Raw genomic sequence first — 22206 nt, forward strand, 5'->3', positions numbered from 1 at the left:
GGGGGGGGAAGCTATTAATTGAATTTGGGTGATATTCAGCAAATAGCGTTGGTTGAAAATACTTTTTTTTTAAAAACTCAAAATGTTTCGTGTAGACTTTTTTATTCGAAATGGCGTTTCAATTTCATATTTGGCCAGGTTTTTAAAAAAAAAAAACAAACAGGATGGAAACACCGCAAAAATCTGCATTGAAATGAAACACACACCCCTCATATCAAGTCAATTCAATTCATGTTGGTCAATTCAAAAGGAAATCCTTTTTGTGTTTTTCAATTTGTTGACAAATTTTGAAGTCATTTTGGTTCAAATCAAACCAGAATTTGGGGGGGATTTTTTGGTTCGGGCCCTGAACCGAAAATCCTGTCATTCACTCAGCTCTAATTCTCATAGACTTCTCCCCCTTTCTCTTCCAGATTTCTGTCCTTTAGCTGCTCCAGAAGGGAGTTGTGGGGTGTATATCTTCCCCTAAAAACTGCACCATAACCACAGGAGAAAGCCAGGGGCTAGAGACATGGGCACAGATCTGCTGTGCCTCCCTACCCTCCAATGCTCCTGGGCCTTAGCAGGGAGCACAGAAGGGAGAAGGATCTGAAAGGGAGAATAGAGGCTGAAATACCCATTGAATGAACTTCTGCTTTCCATTAAACCCATGAAAAACAAAAGCCGCTCCATTGATTCAAGTGGAGTTGCTCTGGATTGACAGTGGTGTAAATGAAAGTGAGTCTGGCCCAGTCGGTTGTTCCCTAGGAGCCTGATTCTGATCCTACATGGCTTTCACCCCAGGATGACTCCACTGACTAAAAGTGCACTCACTCTGGATTCATGTTGGTGTGAGAGCAGAAGCTGGTGGAATTTGACCCAGGGTTTGCAATTAGCAGTGGGCGTGGGGAAGGGGAATAAGAAGTGTGGCCACCATGGAACCAGAGTCAGTCGAGTAACTATGCTAGTTAGGGTCTGATACTGGAGAGCTTTGGGGGTTTCAATGGTTGCAGGATCAGTCTGTGAATGGACACCATAGTGGTGGAGAGCTTGCTATAGTATGATTATTTTTTCAGTAGGGGAATTGGATCCTGATTCTTCATTTATACTGGTGTAAATCAGGAGTCACTTCAGTTTATTAGTCGTAGTAATTAGTGTCCAGAGTCCTGAGCTGAAGTCAGGGACCCATTGTGCTGGGTGCTGCACAGAGACAGATCCAGCCTCAACGTGTTCATAGGTTACATCAGTGGCCCCCAAACTTCTTAGGGCTGCGTCTCCCCTTACCCCTGTCTGTGCACCCCCCTAAAAACCCCTGGAGCTGGGAGCAGGGCACGGCTGTGGGAGGGGTGCAGATGGGGTAAGGGAGCCGAGGCTGGGACTACAGGGATGGAGATGGAGTCAGGAGTGGAGTTGCAACCGGGCTGCGGTGGGGGCTGGCAGCCGGGCCTGTGGCTGGGGGGTGGGGCTGGAGCAGAGCTCGGTGCGGGGAGGGGCTGGGTGGTGCTCCCTCCCCATCCCCCATGGAGCTGGTCCAGACCCATTGCACCCTGCTGAAGTTCCCGCTGTGCCCCTCTAAGGGGGTGCACCCCACCCTTTGGGGACTTCTGGGCTAAATAGATGAGACAGACAAAGAGGTGGGAAGGAAACAAGGGTCAGATTGTAAAATATCTCAGTATCCAATGTGCAGTTCCTTCAGACATCAGGCTGCTTATTTTAGTGCCTAAAAGGGAACTAAGCTTTTGTGAAAACTCTGACCCTATGGTACTTGCCTGAGGACACACAGGGAGTCCGTGGCAGAATCAAACCCTCATCTCCCGAGTACTAGGACAGTGCCTGGTCCTCAAGCCCAGCCTTCTGCTTTAAGGTTCCCTGAGACTATGTGAAATGATGTTGTACCCCCTCCATTTCTCCCTCTTCTTTTGTTCCCCAAACATCCCTCTCTTCCCCTCCTCCCAGATCCCATGTCCCTCCATCCTCCTGGCAGCGGAGCAGCTCTTTGACTTTTCCATCAGTAACTCTAAAGAGCAGGTTTGAACAAGGTCGGTCTCCCTGCTCCCCACCACCCAGCTCCAAACCAGGCAAATCTCATTGATTACAACAGCTCAGGAAATATCTGGTGTTTTGCTGTCAGGATGATAATAATATTGCTGCGGTGAATGGGCTGCTGCAGGCCTGACCCAGGCCACCTGCAGGGTCTGTTTAATTGCATTTAATGACAACTCCCGTACGGAGACACGGTGCCAGAGAGATTTATTTTCTGTCACACTGACGAAGCACAACAGCTAAAAATATAATTTGCACTGAGCATGTCCCCCCACCCCCACCCCCCGTCTCTCCTTAAATCATTTTAATAAATAACAGATCAGGTGAAGTGGGGACCATCAGTCTGAAGTGGGGGGGGGGGGGGGAAGAGTTAACTCAGAGGAAATAACAGCAGTAAGGCCATGCTGTTCGTTCCACCACCCCCGGGGTCTGCTATATAGGAAATACGGTTTGTTTAATTTACAGCCTGGAAGCGCAGCTGGGGATCTCTCCAGGAAAAGCCAGCCTCCTCCATGATCGCTTGCAGCTAAGTGCCTCAATCCCCATTCTCTCTGACTGGGCCATTTCCAACGTGCTCACAGCCCAGTTTAGATCCTGTCTATATCTGTGGCAAGTTTCAAGGGAAGCTATGGTGGACTCCAGCGCCATTGCTTGCAACAGCTGTAGAGAGGCAATTGTTCCCAAATTAGTATTTACTTACTGCACTCTGATTTCCCCCCACCCTATTAAATTCTGAATAAGCTGGCTTCTGACTGCTTGCAATTTGACCTTTTTTCCCCCTAAACATGTGCATGAATTTAGCAACCTGATAGGCCAGCACTGATTCCTTTGGGGATCAAATTAAAGTGGGATTTCTGATTGGTTCCCAGTCTCTGACTTGAAGGGGGATTCCCCTGCCTCAGGTGGTTTTTCCTGAGTTTTGCCAATATTTTCAAGAGTCTGAAAACATCCCAAATCAGAGCGCAAGGTGGAAATCTCAATTTTTTTTTTGTGAACTGGGGAAAAAATTGTTTTAGGGCCATTGCAATGTTTTGTTTTGATTTTTGACTTTTGTTCAACTTTTTAAAATGTAATTAGACTAAATTTCCAAACAATGGCAGTTTGGAATGGACAAACCGGACATTTTTTTGTTTTGAAAATGCCAAAACAAAGCATCCTGATAAAAAACAATTTAAATTCCATCATTTTTTGAAGTTGGAAGAGCCTTAAAACTGACCCTATTTCACAAACAGTTTCCGTTTTGACAAATCTGCATTTTTTTTTTTTTAAACAAGAACACTTTTGGTCAAAAGATTCCTGACCCGCTTTAATTATGGAGCCCCCTTCCCATCCCCCCGCCACCCCCAGCCAGTTGAAAAGCACAGCCCTGAAGTTTGAGAGCGTCTTCAAAGAGTTTTCTCTTCCCCTCTTAAAGTCACTTGACTTGAAAGCTAGGCACAAGCCTAGCCCACACATGGCTGTGTGTTTTGTCCTTATTCTGTCAAACACCCGTTGATTTAAAAGGGAATTTGTGTTTAAGAAAAAAAAAAGGCCAGATTCTGATGATCTTATACTGAATGGCTATTACCCAGCATGGGCAGGGAGGGTGTCCCTAGCCTCTGTTTGCCAGAAGCTGGAAATGAACAACAGGGAAAGGATCACTTGGTGATTCCCTGTTCTGTTCATTCCCTCTGGGGCACCTGGCATTGGCCACTGTCGGAAGACAGGATACTGGGCTAGACAGACCTTTGGTCTGACCCAGTCTGGCCGTTATGTTCTATGAATACTACTTTACTCCTTCACGATAATTATTTTTTATCTGTATTGCTCCAGTGTCTAGGAAATCCCAATCGTGGACCTGGATCCCACTGTGCTAGGCACTGTACAAACACCGAACAAAAAGATGCCCCAAAGAGCTCACAATCTAAGGGCCTGCCTATCCTGTCATCACAGGGTGTGGTTACAGCTCACGTAGATACAGCCAAGCTAGCTTTCGTCTAGCTAGTTTGGGTACCTGAGCAACAAAGCCACGGCAGCTGAATTTGTACAACTCTCACTGAAGGACACGCTCCTGGGCTTCGCTGCCCTGGGGCCCGAGCTGGCACGCTTAAAGCTAGCTCAGGATGCCTGCCCGAGCTGCAGCCAGACCCTGTGATCGCACCATAAACATACCCTTTGTGTAAGACAAAAGACAACAAGTGGATATGAAATTGATGGAGCATTTTGCAGAGGAAGGTGCTACATGATGTGAGTGTGGGTGGTCGCTCTGGCCTTAAGGAAGCCCTCTGGCTTTGCCTCAATGCTCCATTTCACACTAGTGTAGTGCTCATTGACTGCCGCCTCCCAAGGGACTTTAGGCGGTTGAGAGAAATTGGCCTTTTTAGCCATAGAATAGGCATTCAGCCATGCACTCCCTGCTGTCTAGTTCATGTCTGTCTCTCAGGCACTAGCCAGCTACTCCCTTTGAAGTCACCTGTGTATGTCAGGGCAGAATTGAGCCTATTTCCCAGTCTTCAGTAGCAGCATATGAAACAAAGAAAGGGCGTTTCAGTCGCAAAATCCAGGTAATAACCAGCATCGGGTGAGGTCCTTACATCAACCTGGTGTCGAGTAACACCTGGACAGCAGCTCCAGCCCATCACCTGGACAATGCAGGCAGGACTATTCTCACTATTAAATAAGACCACCTGGGCATCGCCTGATATCTTTATCAGCTCTAGCCATTGCAAACACTTGCACTACCCAGGCTAGTACAATGGACTTATCTCCTAAGCAGCACAAACTCCCAGATTAAAATGCCCATCTGGAGTCAGACTCAAAAGTCCATAGAGAGCCCACCAGAAAAAACTGAGTTCAGTGACTGGGTTGTTTGCTTGTTTAAGGGCGTGACCTTTCTCAGCACCAGCAAACTGACTCTTCACTGAGAGAACATTTCCTCCTCCCCCGGGGAGAGTTTGTAACAGACAGGGCTTTGCAAAGCTAAGGCCAGAGCAGCCTGGGTTTCTGGATGAGGGGAGATGACAAAAAATAGGAAGCTGCTCTTGTTAACTGTGTTCACACAGGGACAGCTGAAGATCAGACCAAAGGGAAGAACGATGCAGGGTAGATGCCCCCACCTGAGCTTTCCACGGCTCAGGTACGTCCGCCTCAGCCTCACCCCAAGGGCAGCATTGGCACAGAATAGCTGTAGGCCTTGCCTTATGAGTTGTCACTGCCCCATCATATGCTGTCCAAGAGATGTGCAAGACACTAAGAGAAGAGAGCTGGAAGGTGGAAGCGAAGCTGAACCAGGAGAGAAAATATGATCATGCCCAGAAGATCCAGGGAAGACGAAGGGGAGGAAAGAGCATCACTAGTAAGCAAACCACAATAATTTCACTCACTCAGTAGGCTGGATTCAAGGAGACGCCAAGAAACTCCAGTGGTCCCATTATCTTGTTTTTCTCTTCTCTACGTGACTGCTTCCTTCTAGCGTTCCCAAATACGTATTCCATTGACTCACTTCGGTCAGCCTGGGACACAACCGGGAGCTGGGCAAGTTGACAGTGCTTTGCACAGCAGCGCACCACCAGGAGAAGCTGGGGGTGGAGGGGCTACGTGAGCAGGAGGTCCTGCCGAGCCCCCGTGCGCTTGAAACAATGTGATCTGCATCCTCCTAGGGGGTGTGGGCCCCTTGCTGCGAGAACGGAGCAGGAAGTCTCAGTGAACAATCCCCTGATGTAGGACAGAAGGTTACAATGAGATGTGGGACTGACCCATGGAGGGCACTGTGGAGAAGGTATTGGCCCACGGGGGGCAGGATCTGTCCCCAGAATGACAAGCAAGGGCCTGCAGGAGGTGGCGAAAGGTGACAGACGAAAAAACTAAAGAGCTTTTCCTAAGGCGTAAGGAAGAAGCACTGACACTCAAGGTCTGGCTCTGTGTGGAAGACTAGTGATTTTGTTGTTCTGACTTATAAAAGTGACAACAAATCATAGCCTGCCAAACAGCACGGACCACAGCCACGCACCAACAGGACACGCCTCCATACAGCACAAATCTAACCACCATACGGCCCGGGCTCCAGCTGCCCACCGACAGGACACGCCACTGTACTGCCCAAACTCTAGCCACCATACGGACCGGACCCCGACCACCCATTAGCAGAACATACCGCCATACAGTCCCAGTCCCATGTTAACTCTCATGCTGAAAATTAACCTTAGGCTTAAGTGCTTCAGAGGATCTGGGCTTTAGACTGTAACTCTCCAGGGCAGGCATTGTGAGTTGTTCTAAGACCCCGCTCCTGTTCCCTGGGAAGTCAGTGGGAGTTTTGCCAATGATAGCAGGAGTATCTTGGTAAAGCGCCATGTACATTTACTTCTCTGCACTAAGGAGTTCTGTTCCTGTTATTGCTAATAACATTTCACTCCCACCTTCCATCCCTACCATTCACAGCATTTGGAAAAGGAAGGGCAGTTTCCTCATCCCCACTTGCAGATGGAGAAAGACGAAGTGATTTGGCCAAGGCCTCATAGCAAGTCAGTGACACAGCTGGGACTAGAACCCTTAAGAACAATAAGAGCTTCTGGGTGCTGAAGTCTTTGGAAAATCTGGGTCTTATCTAGGTGCCTGACTGGACACTGAGCTCTGGCTGTGATAGGGTCTCTCTCTGCTTGCTAATGCCAGACGCTGACTCCTCCAGTCATGGGCAGAGAAGGCCTGGCAGACCCCGTTACGCTGGCCCTTAATTTTTATTGGGGTTTTGAAAACCTAAAAGATAGAGGGTAAGAATTTTAATAGCACCTAAGTGACTTAGGAGCCTAAGTCCCATTGACTTTTGTTGAGACTTAGGGGCTATTGAAAATGTTACCCTACAAATATAGATACCTATGCAGACTTTATAGGGAACCGATACAGCATGTATGAAAGGACAAAAGAAGTCCATTGATCTCCTAATCCCTGTCTTTAAGGTTACAAACATAGACTGCACTCCCAGCAGCCACATAGTCCATAACTCCAGGCTGTCGGGGGTTCCCATGTTTCTTTGTTTGCGGTTGGTACTGAATGGAAAGCATTCTCTAGCCCTTAGAACACAAGATTGGAACTCAGGACTCCTGGGTCCTATTTCCAGTTCTGACACTGACTTGCTGTGTGACCTTGGAGAGAAAGTCTCTCCCCTTGCCTGTGTCTCTGTTTCCCTATCTGTAAACTAAAGATAACAATTTCCACCTCTTACAGTAATGATGTCACATATGCTGCTATCTAGCTAAATACGTCTCTGTCCCCCGTCACTGTAGTACCTGAGCACCTCACAATCATTAATATATTGATCCTCACAGTCTCAAGAGTGGTATCTACAGACAGATAACAGCACAGGGTAGACTGAGTGCTTCGCCTAAGGATACACAGGAAGATGGTAGCTGAACCAGGGACTCCTTGCATCTCAGTCTGGTACACTGTCCACAACACCATTCTTCCTTCCACCCACTAATCGGTCCTTCCTGTTTGTGGAGGGTTGGGTTCTCTGATCCTCAGCTGGAAGGCTTCTTACCCATTGCTGTTATTGTTCTGGAAGGGCAGTGAGATGGAAGCTGAAGCAACGTTTATACCAGGAAACCCAGTGCCAAAGAAATTCAACAGCTCCACAACACAGCAGCCTGTGATGATGCACCAAAGGACAGGCCTGTTCCCCCGTGCCCACCCGCTGCGTGCAACTCTCAATCCAGTCATGAGAAATTAAGTCTGCAAAAATTCAGCCGCTAATGTTCAAAAGTGCCAGGCTTGTGCCTAATGGAAAGGAAATAACATTCATTTACCGTTAGCCAACGTGCCTCTCCACCTCCCTTGTCTGCCACTGGCTGATCAAAAACCCTTCTTCACAGGTAGCTGTGGCCTCAGTGCCCTATTTAAGCAGAGGGAATAATGTCATCACAAGCCTTAATGATTAAAGTAGTTATAGGACAAAAGCCCCTGCGGTGAGTTGGATATTGGGTCACTCTCCCTGCTAATGTCACACTGCCATTTCTTGGTATTTTTAGAATTCTCCCCTTTGTCGAGCAAATTTATTCTTCAGCTGCTTAAAAGCACAGGGGATGTTGTCCTCTAACAGCCTAGTAGCAACAGGCTGGCTTCCACTGGCTCCTGGAAATTGGCCATGGCCGTGAAAGCTGCTTGGAGACCGAGATTATGAACTAAAGAGAAACCTGACTGCAACCCCACAGCCAAACTGAGGGAAAGTTCTCAGCCAGACCCAGTCATCAGCCTCAACCGTTCACACTAGAACCAGCTGAATACAAAGACTTGGACACGTTTGGCAATTTTATCCCAAGTGACATAGGAGTCCCTTTTCAAAAGTGATTTAGGCACTTAAGAAGCCTAACTGAAAGCCAAAGGACTTAGGCGCCTAAATCATTTAGAAGCTTTTGGAAATTTGACCCCAGATCCAAACCCCTCCACACTTTGGGGAAAGTGGAGTGGAAATGAGGGGTTCCAGACCCATGATCGCACCATGTCACCGTGGTTCTGAATCAGACATCCAACCCCTTTTATTATCTATTTATGGTAGCACCCAGAGGCCACATCATGGATCCAGACCCCAGCACACTCTTTGTCTTGTCTACAGACAAAGAGTGAGACATAGGCTGTACCCCCAGAGAGCTGGAAGTCTTAATAGAGAAGGCATAGATTATTATCCCCATTTTACAGGTGGGGAATCGATGCCCAGTGGGATTAAGTGATGTTCCCAAGATTGCACACGGACTCTATGGCAGAGATGGGAACTGAACACAGACCTCCTAAGTGCCACTTCAGTGCCTTAACCACAAGGACAGCCCTCCATTTGCTTTTCAGAGCACTGTCTTTATTCCAGTGAAGGCGCTTGCATAACCACTCCCGCAGTTGGTACTGTGTAATTCAGTTTGTCTGAAAGGGAACATGAAACGGCAATATAGAGAAAAATTAACTCCCCCCGGGCACACAGCCCTGTCGAACTGTCTCATTTTCACCTTCTCTTCATCCCCTCTGGTATTTGAGTTCCCGGTATATTTGCAGAGCACTGCGGGGGTTTTATCTGCACCATAGTGACCATCTCTTAGGCAGCACTTTGCAAGCATCCTACCTGCCAGGGGCATGACAGCTCAGACCGCAGAGCCTTCTGTTAAGTCAGTGGTTCAAATCCGCCCCTTGCCAGCCATGGACGAAAGTTGCTTCTGAAGGTTGTTTGGTAGCCTGGCAGAAATGAGATGATCAGGCAACAGACCTGTCCTAGGAAGTTACAAACTGTACGTAAAGCTTCAGCCCACATATGGCGCTTAATTTGTGCCAGGGCTGAGCCCTGGGACCTCTGGGCTTGGCAGTTCATAGCCTTGGCACCTCTGTATGAAAGTAAAAAAACTGCTTGAGCCCCAGGACCTGTTTCATTACAAATGAAGCACTGCTCACACAGCTGAGATAAGAGAGCAGTTTGCCCTATATATGAGTTGATCACATTCCAGGGGAGGACAGGCGCACGTACCCCTCCTCTGTAAGGGCAGTGACTCCTCCTCATGGACCAAGTCCCAACACTTGGAGCTTTTCCATCACATCCAGCAAATCTGGTTACTTCCTGTGACCTTGGCCACTGAGACATGGGCAAGGTCAGCAATGATTCGTCCCGAATCTCTTTGAAGAAGGGATGCTTGTCCAAGTTATCCAGGAGGTACAGAGTTCATTGACAACAGACTTCCACAACACGAAGTACGCCCACCAAGAAAGCCCTCTGCCCTGAACCATAGCTAGGCTAAAGAGGCGGCTCATTTCCGAAAGCCAAAGGCATTGCACCTGCTTACACCACAGCCAAATTTGACCCGTGGCTGCTGGTCCTGGCTCCCTGTGCCTTTCCCAAGGAGATTTGCTCACACTTTCCTGGGCCAGGTGCTATTCACTGGCTGTCCCCTTCCCTCATTGCAGGGTTCCAGCCCAGCAGAAGTGGGAGCTGCGGCATTCAGAATCATCTCCAATGACCGGAGGGAAGAAATGCCCTTTGTCAGTGTAACAAGGTAGTGGCCTCTTATGGCCAGAGGAATAATCACCCAGTTCCTGGGTACTGGGAAAGTGGATGATTGTGGCAGTTCAATGATGAGACAGAACACAGCTTTATGCAAGCAAGCAGGCTGGTCAGCTGAGATGGGCGTTCTGCCCCCCCGCCTTCCACCTTCTCCTTTTATTATATTTCTCCCCCCTAAGCATTACACACTGCTACCGCAAAAAGATACACAAAGGAATGTATGACGTTGATTAATATACTTAGTTGCATCTTTTATATACTACAATCCTGGTTCTCAGGCCTTGAGCCCAGGCTAAGAAAGCCTCCCGCAGTTGCTGTCCTAACAATCAAGTTTTCATGGTTCATATCTAGCCCTTGTCCTTGGATAGAGCAATGTGTGCATTGCTTCTACAGAACAGTCAAGGTGTGCCCTGCCTGCTTCCAGGTGGAATAGCTAAACATGAACCCTTCAGATGATGGCCTCACAGCAGTCATTTAGAGAGAGGAAGTTGGTCCTGGGGATGAGTCAGTGTCTGGCAGAGGAAAGATGTAGGAAAACCCCAGATCACTGTTCCTTCAAGGGCCCAGAACCAGGAGCCCTGTAGACTTCAGTAGCTCAGCCAGAGGTTACAGGAGTGGGTGGGCGCAGTTCTGTAGCCTGCAGCATGCAGGAGGTCAGACTAGATTATCATGATGGTCCTTTAAGGTCTAGGAATCTAGGTGTGAGCAGGTCAAGGCTCCCCTCTCTCCCAGTCAAGCACAGACAAGTGTTTGGGGTTATTAGACCCACCTGGGAAGGATTAAGAGACTGATTAGATGAGTAGGCATGGGAGGCTCCAAGCCCCCACATAGGGAGATGCTCAGGGGGGAGAAACAGCCCCAGGAAGGAAGACTGTGCAAACAACCCCTGATTTTGAGGAGTTCAGCTACAGTCCAGTGAGGCCAGAACTTAAAGCCACGGTCCCAAGAATCAGAACTGTGGCACCCTAGATGTGAGGGGTTGAGCCACAGGATGGGGAGGCAGGACTGCCCCTGAGGGAAGAGTGTACAGGCTAGGAAGGCATGGACTGGGAATGCACAGGCCCCATGGGGGTGTGCTGTGAAACCTTAAAAATAAAAGGGGAAGTGAGTAATTTGAATAAATTATACCCCACCTTCCCCTAGGGGAAGGGGAATATTGTTTTAAAGACTCTGAGTATATGTGAATTCTTTTGGGGCTCAGAAGAAAATTGAGGCAGCGTGCAAGCAGGACCACCTTGGGCCACAAGGGGGTGCCCTCAATGGCATCTGTCTACAGTCAGTCAGTTAAAGGAGACAGGGACTATACACGCTTCCCACATGTGATGCCTGCAGGGAGCAACTTCATTGTCCTTGCGTTGGGCAGTTGTTGCACTTCTGATGCTGTCAGTGGAAGGAGCTTCTGAGAGCACGGAGTGAGGACATGGAGGGATTTGGATGGAAAGAAGTTGGAGCACCCCCCGCGTTGGTCCCTCATTATATCTTCGCTTGTTCTCAGCATCGCCACTAAGCCAATTTCTTTATTCATAGCACAGATGTTTCTAGAGGCTGCGACTGCCCTAAGATGATGAATGGAAGGTGCCAGACGCCTTTGGTGGAGCAGCTGGAGTAAGGCTTTGGTGTAAGTACCCAGTTGTGGGCCCGAAGGAGCCTGTAGGGTGCTCCCCTAGATGCCACCTGCCTCTCGTCGGAAGGGCGTTATGACGGAGTATAAATTAATGGACACTTCAGATTAAAGTGTCAGTGCATCTGATCACTATAGCAACATGAAGAGGCAGGGAGGAGAGGAAATGTGTTTCCCCCAATGTCTTTACCTTGAAATTGCAACTCATCCAGGCTTTTAAGTACCCCAGCTTTCCCGTGTGGATGCTCACGCACAAGGACACGTGTTCACACAGAATATTCTCACATGTATGCACACGCATCCAGGCATGCCCACACAGACCATGCTGTCACACATCTGCTCGTGTACGTACAGACGTGCACGCAGATGGAGACTCCCCAACCCTTAAGGGAATACAGTGACCCCATCCCACACCTGCGCACACTGACTTCCGGCATGTATTCACTCGTGCACACACAGACGCTAATGCACCCCCACTGTTCTCAGACATATACAAACACAGGTGCACAGGCACATGCATTCTCTCCTGTGTGCACAAGAGACATGGGAACACTCACATAAACACCCCTACACAGCCACTGTATCCTGCACACCCACGTTCAGCCCAGAACTGTACTTGTGCACGCCAACCCATGCCAAGGATGCATGGACACTCGTGCTCACTTACAAACATCCACGTACTCTTGCGCACTAAGCCACTCAGAACTTTGGCACCTGCCACACACAAATCCTGCTGTCTCACATGCGCAATCACCACCTCACGTGGGAGTTAAGGCACAGACCCCCCTCCCCCCCAGCCCTGATTCTCAGAGATGTGGAGCACCTGCTGCCCCCACTGACTTGAGGTGAAAATCCAGCTAATGCTGTTTGTTATGCAAAAAGCAGTTTCTTAGCAACTAAAATCATATTCTCTGTAAAGGCAACACCCGTTAGCAGGATAATCCCAGGTAATTCCAGACAAGACAAAACAAAATCAGGCTAATGGGGGCAGCTATAAATAAAACAGAACGAGTAAAATTCACCCCTGTGCAGATGCCCAGCACGAGGCATCTGAGCCCTCAAAATAGGTCTCATTAACTGTGCTGGCCCTCTGAGCAGGGCTGAATCTCACCCATACATGAGCATCCTGCAGATGCTCATGTATGGGTGAGATTTAATTTAATTGCTTTGCTCTCATTTGGTTTGACAGTATTTTTGACCCAGATCCTCAAAGGTACTTAAGCATCTAACTCCCACGGATTTCAAATGGGCCAATTAAGATGGTGGTTTCTGAGTTGTGGACACTTGCCCATTAGGACTGAGACCCAGCAACTCACTTCAGAGAGGCCGTCAGAGAGTAGGGAGCTGAGGTCACTATGCACCTGGGCTGAACTTAAACGCCTTGAACTTCAACTTCTGCAGATGAAACGCCCTTTGGCCAATCTCCTTAATCGCCCAGTCCACTGGGGTGGCAGCTGGTTACCTACTTGTGATCCATTCTGCCACTCATCAGCAATGCAGCCAGGACAAAGTCGTGGAAATGAATGGTTCAGTTGAGGAAGGCCAGCCTGCTTTTATAACATTAATGAAACACTCTAAGAGAACTTTACAAGCAGGGAATTGTGCCTCTGCACAAAGAATACAAGTTGGGGATGATCTCTGCTGTCACCCATGTGCTTCTCTGTTCACCAGAGACTGAGAAGATCTTCAGAGGCCAAGCTCGCAGTGCCCAATTCAACCCTGGTGCAAGCAGGTGCAGCTATGCTGAAGTCAGTGCAGTTGTAGCTACTTTCACCAAGGGCTGAATTATGTATTCCTGACTCCAGTCACACAATATAAGTCAAAAAGAAAAGGAGTACTTGTGGCACCTTAGAGACTAACCAATTTATTTGAGCATGAGCTTTCGTGAGCTACAGCTCACTTCATTCATCTGATGAAGTGAGCTGTAGCTCACGAAAGCTCATGCTCAAATAAATTGGTTAGTCTCTAAGGTGCCACAAGTACTCCTTTTCTTTTTGCGAATACAGACTAACACGGCTGTTCCTCTGAAACCTGACAATATAAGTCAGGGTTACAAAAGATTATGCTTCTTGTCTCGTGGCAGGAGTCAGCACACACTGGTCCCAGTGGCTACTGTTACACACATTCTGATGTTTATTATCTCTAGACCACATTGTCCCAGCCAGGAGTTCATGGGACCCTCCTGAAAAACAAAAAAGTGTCATAGATCTATTACAGCTGCTGCATTTACATTTGTAAAATATACCGAGTTAGGGCTGTGCAAAGCACAGCTGTGTTTTTGTGATGTTGCTCCTTGTAACTACTGTATTTGGAGTTTAACCAGTTCAAGACATTTTTAAAAATAAAGATATCGGATTCAATTTATACATATTATGATGAAGTCACAGCGGAAATCTCAAAAAGCCAAGGTCCTGTCTGCTTTGAATGAAGATACAAAACACTTTTTGCAAGGCTCGTGGAAAGCCACCGTGTCTTTGGGAAAACATTTGCCTTCTCTACCCCGATGTGCGTTGGGACCAGTTGACTGACCCGAAGTGGCTGCATTTCCTTCCACAGAGTCCTGTTTGATGTCACTACACAAAGTGATAGGTGCTATATGCACATCTAAGCTAGGAGGAGAGATGGATGGAGAGACAGTGGGATGGGATGGGATGGGATGGGTAGAGAGTGGATGCTGGATGGATAGTGCGGGAGAGGGATGGGGGAACGGTGCAGGGGTGCTGTGAGCCACTGAACCCAACTATAAACCCTGTATATGACGGAAACCCCTTCAAGCCAGGGGATGCGGCAGCCCCCCCAGGACCAGCGCCTATGGAATGGGGTGGATGGGTGATGGAGGAAGACGGGGAGGTTGCATCGTTACATCCACTGACCAGAGCCCGTTGCATGCTGGGTGCGGTTGCCATCTTTGGTTGGAGGAATCCCTGGAGGTTTCCTCACATGACATAATCTTTAATTAAAGATTAATCGTCAATTCCTGGAGACTCCAGGACAATCCTGGAGGGTTGGCAACCCAAAAAACCTATTCCCCCAGCAGGTGTTCATGTGCACTAAATGCTGGGAACCCGCCCGGGAGCGGGAGGGATGAACTGGGACCTCTGTAGACGCTCACGCCACGCTGAGGTTAGACAACTACATTTCCCAGAACCCCCTACGCCCACGAGGGGCCCGGCCGGCTCTCGGAGAGGCGACGTTCCCCATTGCACTGCTGGGAAATGTAGTCTCCCGCGGGCCAGGCTCCCCGATACTGGCGGCGACGGCAGAACTCCATTTCCCAAACTCCACCTCGCACACGCCCGGCGTCGCCCGCGGGCTCCGACGGCGGAAGCTCCTTCCCGTTGCCTGCTGGGAAAGGCGGTCTCCTGGCCGCCCGGCTCCTCCTTGCAGGCCACGGAAGGGCGGCGCCGGATAAACTACGCGTCCCAGAATTCCCCGCTCTCCCCTCAGACGCTCGGGGACGCCATTTTGTTTTGTATTAAGACCCTAAGATGGCGGCGGGGGAGCGGCACTGAAGGTTGCCGCCGCCGCCCGAGGCCGGGGTCTCCGTTGGGCGGTCCCCGTCCCTCTCTCGCGCCCCTGCCCCGGGCCCGGCGGAGCAGCCGCCCCATGGCCAGGGGGGGCCTGGGCCGCTCGCCGTGGCCATGGACCTGCGCACGGCCGTCTACAACGCGGCCCGCGACGGGAAGCTGAAGCTGCTGCAGAAGGTGCTGGGCAGCCGGAGCCGGGAGGAGCTGGAGGCCCTGACGGCCGGGCCGGGCGGAGGGGGGACCCCGCTGCTGATCGCCGCCCGCCACGGGCACCGGGAGGTGGTGGAGTACCTGCTGGACCACTGCGGCGCCCGGGTGGAGGAGGGGGGCTCGGTCAGCTTCGACGGCGAGACCATCGAGGGGGCGCCGCCGCTGTGGGCCGCCTCGGCCGCCGGCCACCTGGCGGTGGTGCGCTGCCTGCTGGAGCGGGGGGCCTCGGTGAACCAGACCACGCTGACCAACTCCACCCCGCTGCGGGCCGCCTGCTTCGACGGGCACCTGGAGATCGTGCGCTACCTGGTGGGGGAGCGGGGGGCCGACCTGGAGGTGGCCAACCGCCACGGGCACACCTGCCTGATGATCTCCTGCTACAAGGGGCACCGCGAGATCGCCGGCTACCTGCTGGAGAAGGGGGCGGACGTCAACCGCCGCAGCGTGAAGGGCAACACCGCCCTGCACGACTGCGCCGAGTCCGGGAGCCTGGAGATCCTGCAGCTGCTGCTCCGCGCCAAGGCCCGCATGGAGCGGGATGGTTACGGCATGACCCCGCTGCTGGCTGCCAGCGTCACCGGGCACACCAACATCGTGGAGTACCTCATCCAAGGAGGGCTGCAAAACGAGGAGGGGGATGAGATGTTGGGGAATGAGGACGGGGCCTGCACTGCAAGGGGGCAGCAGCAGAGGGGTTGTGGTAGTGGCCAGGAAACGCATCAGTGCTGCCCCGAGGAAGGGCAGCAAGAGGGCCAGAAGGGATGCTGTGCCATTAGCCAGGATGAGCAGCAGGGCCCTTTTGAGTGCTGCAGTCGGGGGGCTGCTGTAGAAGCCCTGGAACTGCTAGGAGCCACCTTTGTGGATAAGAAGCGTGACCTGCTGGGGGCTCTCAAGTACTGGCGAAGAGCCATGGAGCTTCGGCACCAGGGGGGCCAGTACCTGAGCAAGCCTGAGCCCCGGCAGCTGGTGCTGGCTTATGACTACTCTCGGGAGGTGAGCACCCTGGAGGAACTAGAAGCCCTGATCACTGACCCGGATGAGATGCGCATGCAGGCACTTCTGATCCGAGAGCGCATCCTGGGCCCCTCTCATCCAGACACCTCGTATTACATCCGTTACCGGGGGGCAGTCTATGCTGACTCGGGCAACTTTGAACGCTGTATTAACCTGTGGAAGTATGCCCTGGACATGCAGCAAGGCAATCTGGAGCCCCTCAGCCCCATGACTGCCAGCAGCTTCCTTTCTTTTGCTGAGCTCTTCTCCTATGTGCTTCAGGACCGCTCCAAGGGCACCTTAGCTACTCAGCTGGGCTTCTCCGACCTCATGGGAGTGCTGAGCAAAGGGGTCCGGGAGGTAGAGCGGGCGCTTCTGCTTCACAAGGACCCGGTGGCTGACTCTGCACAGTTCACCAAGGCACTAGCCATCATCCTCCATCTGGTCTTCCTGCTGGAGAAGGTGGAATGCACCCCTGAGCAGGAGCACCAGAAGCGCCAGACCATCTACTGCTTGCTCAAGTGCAGTCCCAGGGCCAAGAACGGGTTCACTCCCTTGCACATGGCAGTGGACAAGGACACCACCACAGTGGGGCGCTACCCAGTGGGCAAGTTCCCATCGCTCCATGTTGTGAACCTGCTGCTGGAGTGTGGGGCTGACCCAGACAGCCGTGACTATGACAACAACACCCCGCTGCACATTGCTGCCCAGAACAACTGCCCGCTGATCATGAGTGCCCTGATGGAGGCCGGGGCCCACATGGACGCCACCAATGCCTTCAAGCAGACAGCTTACGAGCTGCTGGATGAGAAGCTGCTTACCAAGAGCATGATGCAGCCCTTTAACTACATTACCCTCCAGTGCCTTGCTGCCCGTGCCCTGGACAAGCACAAGATCCCTTACAAGGGCTTCATCCCTGAGGAGCTGGAGGCCTTCATTGAACTTCATTAGGGTGGGAGGACTGAAGTCAGCAGCCTTTCCCACAGACCCGCTCATCATCCCTAAGGGAGGGAAATCCAAGGTCTGGGGGCAGATCCTCTCCCTGGGTGCTGGAAGCCTTCGTTGCATTGAGACAGGCTGTAGCTATTGTTCTTTCCCATCACTGAGCTTATCCTATAGGGGAAGGAAACTCAAGAGCTTGTCACTGTGGCTGTCTTGCTTCCTCTTCATCCCCAGGTGCCTGAAGCCTTCACTGAACCGAACCAAGAGGAGGCTGCAGCTGCTGCCTTTCCCCTTTGCTAACCATCTCATCCTCAAGGGAGAAGGCAATTGGGAGATTTTGCAGGAGATTCCCCTGTATCCTTCCACCTGTCCCCTTCCCATAAGTGCTGAATTAATTCGGTCATTATGCTTTAGGGTTGCTACAAATTCGCATATGTGCACCTCTTCTGTGCACCCCACCCCAAAGGACTGAACCAATAGTAATGCAAGCAAAGGAATAAAATATCCACATCTTCAATTTAATCTAGTCCCTTTTTCCTTCCCACATTTGGCACATAAGCCTAAAAGCTGGGTGGCTAGTGCCCAGCAGGGCTAGTTGCCATTTGCACAACTTCCCAGCTGGGGGTGGTGATTACCCTCCCCCCCCCCCCCCCCCCGAAGAAAAATACCCATGTAACAAGTGGTGCAAAATTGTGAGATTTTTGACTGCTGTTTGCAAAGCTGGGTTTTCTTTTTCCCCGCCAGAGCCAGGCCCTGGTCGCTCTGCAAGGTTTCTCCAATCCTGTACTTCCATTTCAAGGCCAACCTTAGTAACATGGTTTTGTCAGCAAACACTGGCTTATATGAAGGAGGGGACTTCTGATTTTTTTTTTAATCAATATGGCTTTGTGGCTGGCAAGAGCCTCGATCTTACCAGTTTTGCAGGGGCCAGCCCCTGTGCCTACGTAGACTTAGCTCTTCATGGACTCACTGGGGGTTGGCCCATCTAGAATGGTCTGCAGGCCAAAACCATGTTACTTAAGCTGGTGCTTGAGATCCCCTCTTTCAAGCCATTCCAGGATCAGAGAATGTTTGTAGGGTGGACAGAGCTTGGAGGTTTCTTTAAAGCAGGTGAGCATTTGTTGCAGTGTGGGGTGACCCAGGGTTGGAGGAAAGAGCAGGCAAGGAATGTTAATGAAGGATAATTTTTTTTATTTTTAAAGTTGAATGGCACTGATCCACTGGGCTTTGAAGTGTCCTGTTCTGCGAACCTCCTTTGAAAGGGCCACTGACTCTTGCTGTTTTTGGCTTTTGGTTCTTTCTGCAGCTATACTAAGTATGGTGCTAGTTTAAAGTTTGAAATAAAAATCTGACTTCATCTGGCTACTCTTGGGGTGAGCTGGTTTTGTTTAATTAGGACCTGGACAGAAGTTTGTTACCCATTGCCTCAGGGCAGATATTTGTCCACCTCAGCAGAACCCTGCTTTGTGTTGAGCAATTGGTGCTGGCAAACATGATGCAGTCCCTGCATTTTATTTTGTCTCAGCAGGAATGACTGCTTTAGCAGTGGAGCGAAATGCATAGCTGCAGGTGAAACAACTGCCCCTCTGAGCTTTCAGGAGAGCAGAACTCTTGATAAATGCCCGTGCACTGTGATCTAACGAAGCTGCTTTACTAGTATTTACAGGCCAGCTGAACCATAAACCTCAATAATCCAGTGTTCTCTGCCCGGTAAGGATATTGTAGAGCTGCCATTTAGTTTTGCAGTGTTAACTATTAAATGTTTTATTTATGAGGCAAGAAGGTTTAACTCTTATCAAGGTGTAAAGTGCAGGGTTAATTTAGGTACAATGTTTTCCTCCTTGTGGCTGATACGGATTAAACTGCACAAATGACTTCACTTTGTGAGCTGATGAGTGCTCCTAACTTTAAATAATAAAACAAAACAAATGCTGATGGAATGCAAATGCCTTGGAATTCTTTGATGCTAGGACTGTGTTTTTAGGATCTCAGTTTCATTGGGGTCGGGGGGGCAGAGGAGGAGAGAGTGAAATTCTTTGAGCAATAAATGGGAGGAATTGCTCATAAGAATGGCCATACTGGGTCAGACCAAAGGTCCATCTAGCCCAATGTCCTGTCTTTCAACAGTGGCCAATGCCAGGTCCCCCAGAGGGAATGAACAGAACAGGTAATCATCAAGTGATCCATCCCCTGTTGCCCATTCCTAGCTTCTGGCAAACAGAGGCTAGGGACACCATCCTGGCTAATAGCCATTGTTGGGCCTATCCTCCATGAAGTCAGTGGATCTCCACAAGAGCACAGTGGGCCATGCTATCATTGTGTGTTGCTGGATTTAGGGATCTTAATTTAGCAAAAAACAGATTAGCTGCCTACATTGTCTGTTTACCCATCTACCTACATTTCTCTGTTTTGTCACTGAAAATAGTTTCCCTTCTGTTTCTAGTGAGGCTCACTTTCTGGCTTTCCTGCATTAGCACCATGCTGTTGTCATTGGGATGGAAAAATTGCAGGGGAAGGTTTAAGTGCAAATGCATTATTTTAATCAGCATTTAAAATGAATGAAAACATTCGCTGTTGGGAGATTCTGTAAAACTTCTTAAGTGTATTTCAATAAGTTGTAAACTTCAGGCCTAAACTAGCTGACTGTCCCTGCACCCTGAGTTTATGGAGTTTGTCAGTTTGGTCACTGCTTTTGGGTCAGATCCTCAGGTGGTGTAAATCAGTGTAACTCCATCTGTGTCAGTGGAGCTATGGGTGCTGATTTTAAAAATATAGGCTCTGGGAAGATTGTCCTAAGTGCCTACAGATCTTGGATGCTTCGGTTGCTGGATGGCCAACTTAAGTGACCTTAAAGGTGCCCTGACTTTCATAGGGCAGGTGCTCGGTGCATTCTGAAAGACAGGCTGCTTTAAGGTGTCTCAGGTTGGATATCCAAATTAATAGCCACTTGGAAATCTTGGATGTGGTATGTGTTTTTGTTTTTGAAAGGGCCCCATTCATACTGGGACATTTTTATAACTGCCATGGGCCCCTTCAGGACATCCTTTGATTAGTTCCCCTCTTGTACCCAGAGCAGTCATGAGGCTAGTAATAAAGAGAGCCGTTAAAGGGCAGTAAGAAATCTGAAGCTGTGACCATGTGATCAGGTAACTGTGGAATCTGGCCATTGATTGGAGCCTCATGAAAGGGGAAGCTTCACATGGCAGAAAGGCCATATTTATTTTGCACCTTACAATTACATGTTAATGGTAATTACTGGGTAAGTGAAATCACTGTGTGAATTGAAGTATAATTACCACGTAACAGCCATTATTTACTGTAGGTGTTGGCTGGGCTGACTGCTGTGCAGGGTAGAACAGGCAGTTGCCTGGCGCCCTGAAATGTTTAGGGACTGTGTTACTAACTGGATGATTAGCTGGGGCGGAGGGTAGAGATTTTTTACGAGGACAGTCATGAACCCTGGCTTATGTCGCTCTCCTGAAACGATCCTGCAAATTCTCCCTTCACAGATTTCTCTTTCTTTTTGGTTCTCACTTTATTTTTTAAATGCCAGCTCTGATTCCCACACTCAGCTCCCCGGACCAATAAATGGCTACTGTGCGGGTCTCTGTAGAAATGCAAAGAGGGAAAGATTCACCTGAGGCTTTGCTGGGGCCAATTGCTAGTGCCCTTCTATGGAGATCTTTTAGGCTCCCTGGATCATCCCATGCTCATGTTATATGATCAGTGTTTACAAAGGGCAGAGCCTGGAGTTTAAAGATAGGGATAGCATCAGTGTTTCCCTGGCTCACAGGGCATAGCAGGAGCACTTAGAGGGTCACAAATGCTCAAAAATATCTCTGGTGAAGACAGGACCTGTGTGGAAAGCCTTGGGGGTGTCAGAGATAGTGTTATACGCTTCCTCTTGGGCGGTCACAGGGCACAGCTCACATTGGGGTTTCCTGTTACTGCACACTCAACAGGCCTGGGGGACAGCTGAAACTTTCAGAGAATCTGGTGTGCAGAGAAATGGAAGTGCTGTTAATTAACGGGGGAGGAGGGGGTGCACCATGGATTCAGTCAAGTTGGATTTTTCGATAAAGGGCATTTGGATCACTGGAATTATACTGTATATTGCACTAGAGAGAGATGACACAGACTGCTCAGGTGCCAAAATGATGGAGAAAACCCGCTGTTTAAAACTAGCCCTGCTAGAGCTTAGACAAGCCTGGGTGAGACTGTAAATGTCCCAGCAAAGTCCTCTCTCTTCCTGGGGGGGGTTGGGAGAGAGGAACACACAGCAGAATTCTTCCTGACTCCTAATCCCTTCACACAGTAAAATCCTTTCCTCTCTCTCCTCAGCAATCCGTCTCCCCTCTCCTCAGCAATCCGTCTCCCCTCTCCTTTGCTTGTGGCACGAGTCCCACTGAATCCAGTGAGACCACTCCTGTGAGCATGGTTATTTGCACAAAGACCATTTGCAGGATCAGTTCTGTAGCTTGGCCACAAGCATACAGACCCCATAGTCATTGTTTGTTATATGTATGGAGGTAGTGCCTCAAGGAGAGTGGGGTCCCTTGACTTAAGCACTGTACAAACACACAACAAAGAGCTGGATAAGCTAGGAAAACATGTAGATAGAACAGACTAGAGGAGTACAAGGTAACAGACTGTTAGAGCCTGGTGATAAGCAGTGTCCTAGCATGGCATGGTTGAGAGTTTTGTAGGTAAATTTTAATGAGGGTCTTAAAACATAACTAGTACCTCCCCTTTAAAATGTGCATTGAAATATACACACACGCAGCTCTGTCCTGACTGCCCTCCACAACCAGCCTGTATGCTCCCTAGTTAAGGAAATCTGTCACCCCAAAGGGAGAGTGCGTGACTTTAGTGTGGGAGTCTCAGGC

General features: G+C 49.7%; 1 protein-coding gene and 1 long non-coding RNA gene across 5 annotated transcripts in view; both read left to right on the plus strand.

Moving 5' to 3' along the window:
• Positions 1 to 13464, plus strand: part of LOC125627216 (uncharacterized) — a 34599-nt gene extending 21135 nt beyond the window's left edge. The window contains exons 5-6 of one of the 4 annotated variants that reach the window (XR_007353956.2): positions 11555 to 11645; positions 12838 to 13464. This is a non-coding gene — a long non-coding RNA (uncharacterized LOC125627216). Of the gene's footprint in view, positions 1 to 2487; positions 2798 to 11554 lie in introns of those variants that run through there. The other 3 variants (XR_007353953.2, XR_007353954.2, XR_007353955.2) reach the window with 3 other exon arrangements.
• Positions 13465 to 15117: 1653 nt separating this feature from the next.
• Positions 15118 to 19260, plus strand: FEM1A (fem-1 homolog A). The gene has a single exon (XM_048830522.2). The coding sequence runs from the start codon at positions 15290 to 15292 to the stop codon at positions 17327 to 17329; it is 2040 nt and encodes a 679-aa protein (XP_048686479.1). The 5' UTR covers positions 15118 to 15289; the 3' UTR covers positions 17330 to 19260.
• Positions 19261 to 22206: the final 2946 nt, after the last annotated feature.

This window comes from Caretta caretta, chromosome 25 (assembly GCF_965140235.1).
Source record: "Caretta caretta isolate rCarCar2 chromosome 25, rCarCar1.hap1, whole genome shotgun sequence".
Lineage (NCBI taxonomy): Eukaryota > Metazoa > Chordata > Testudines > Cheloniidae > Caretta > Caretta caretta.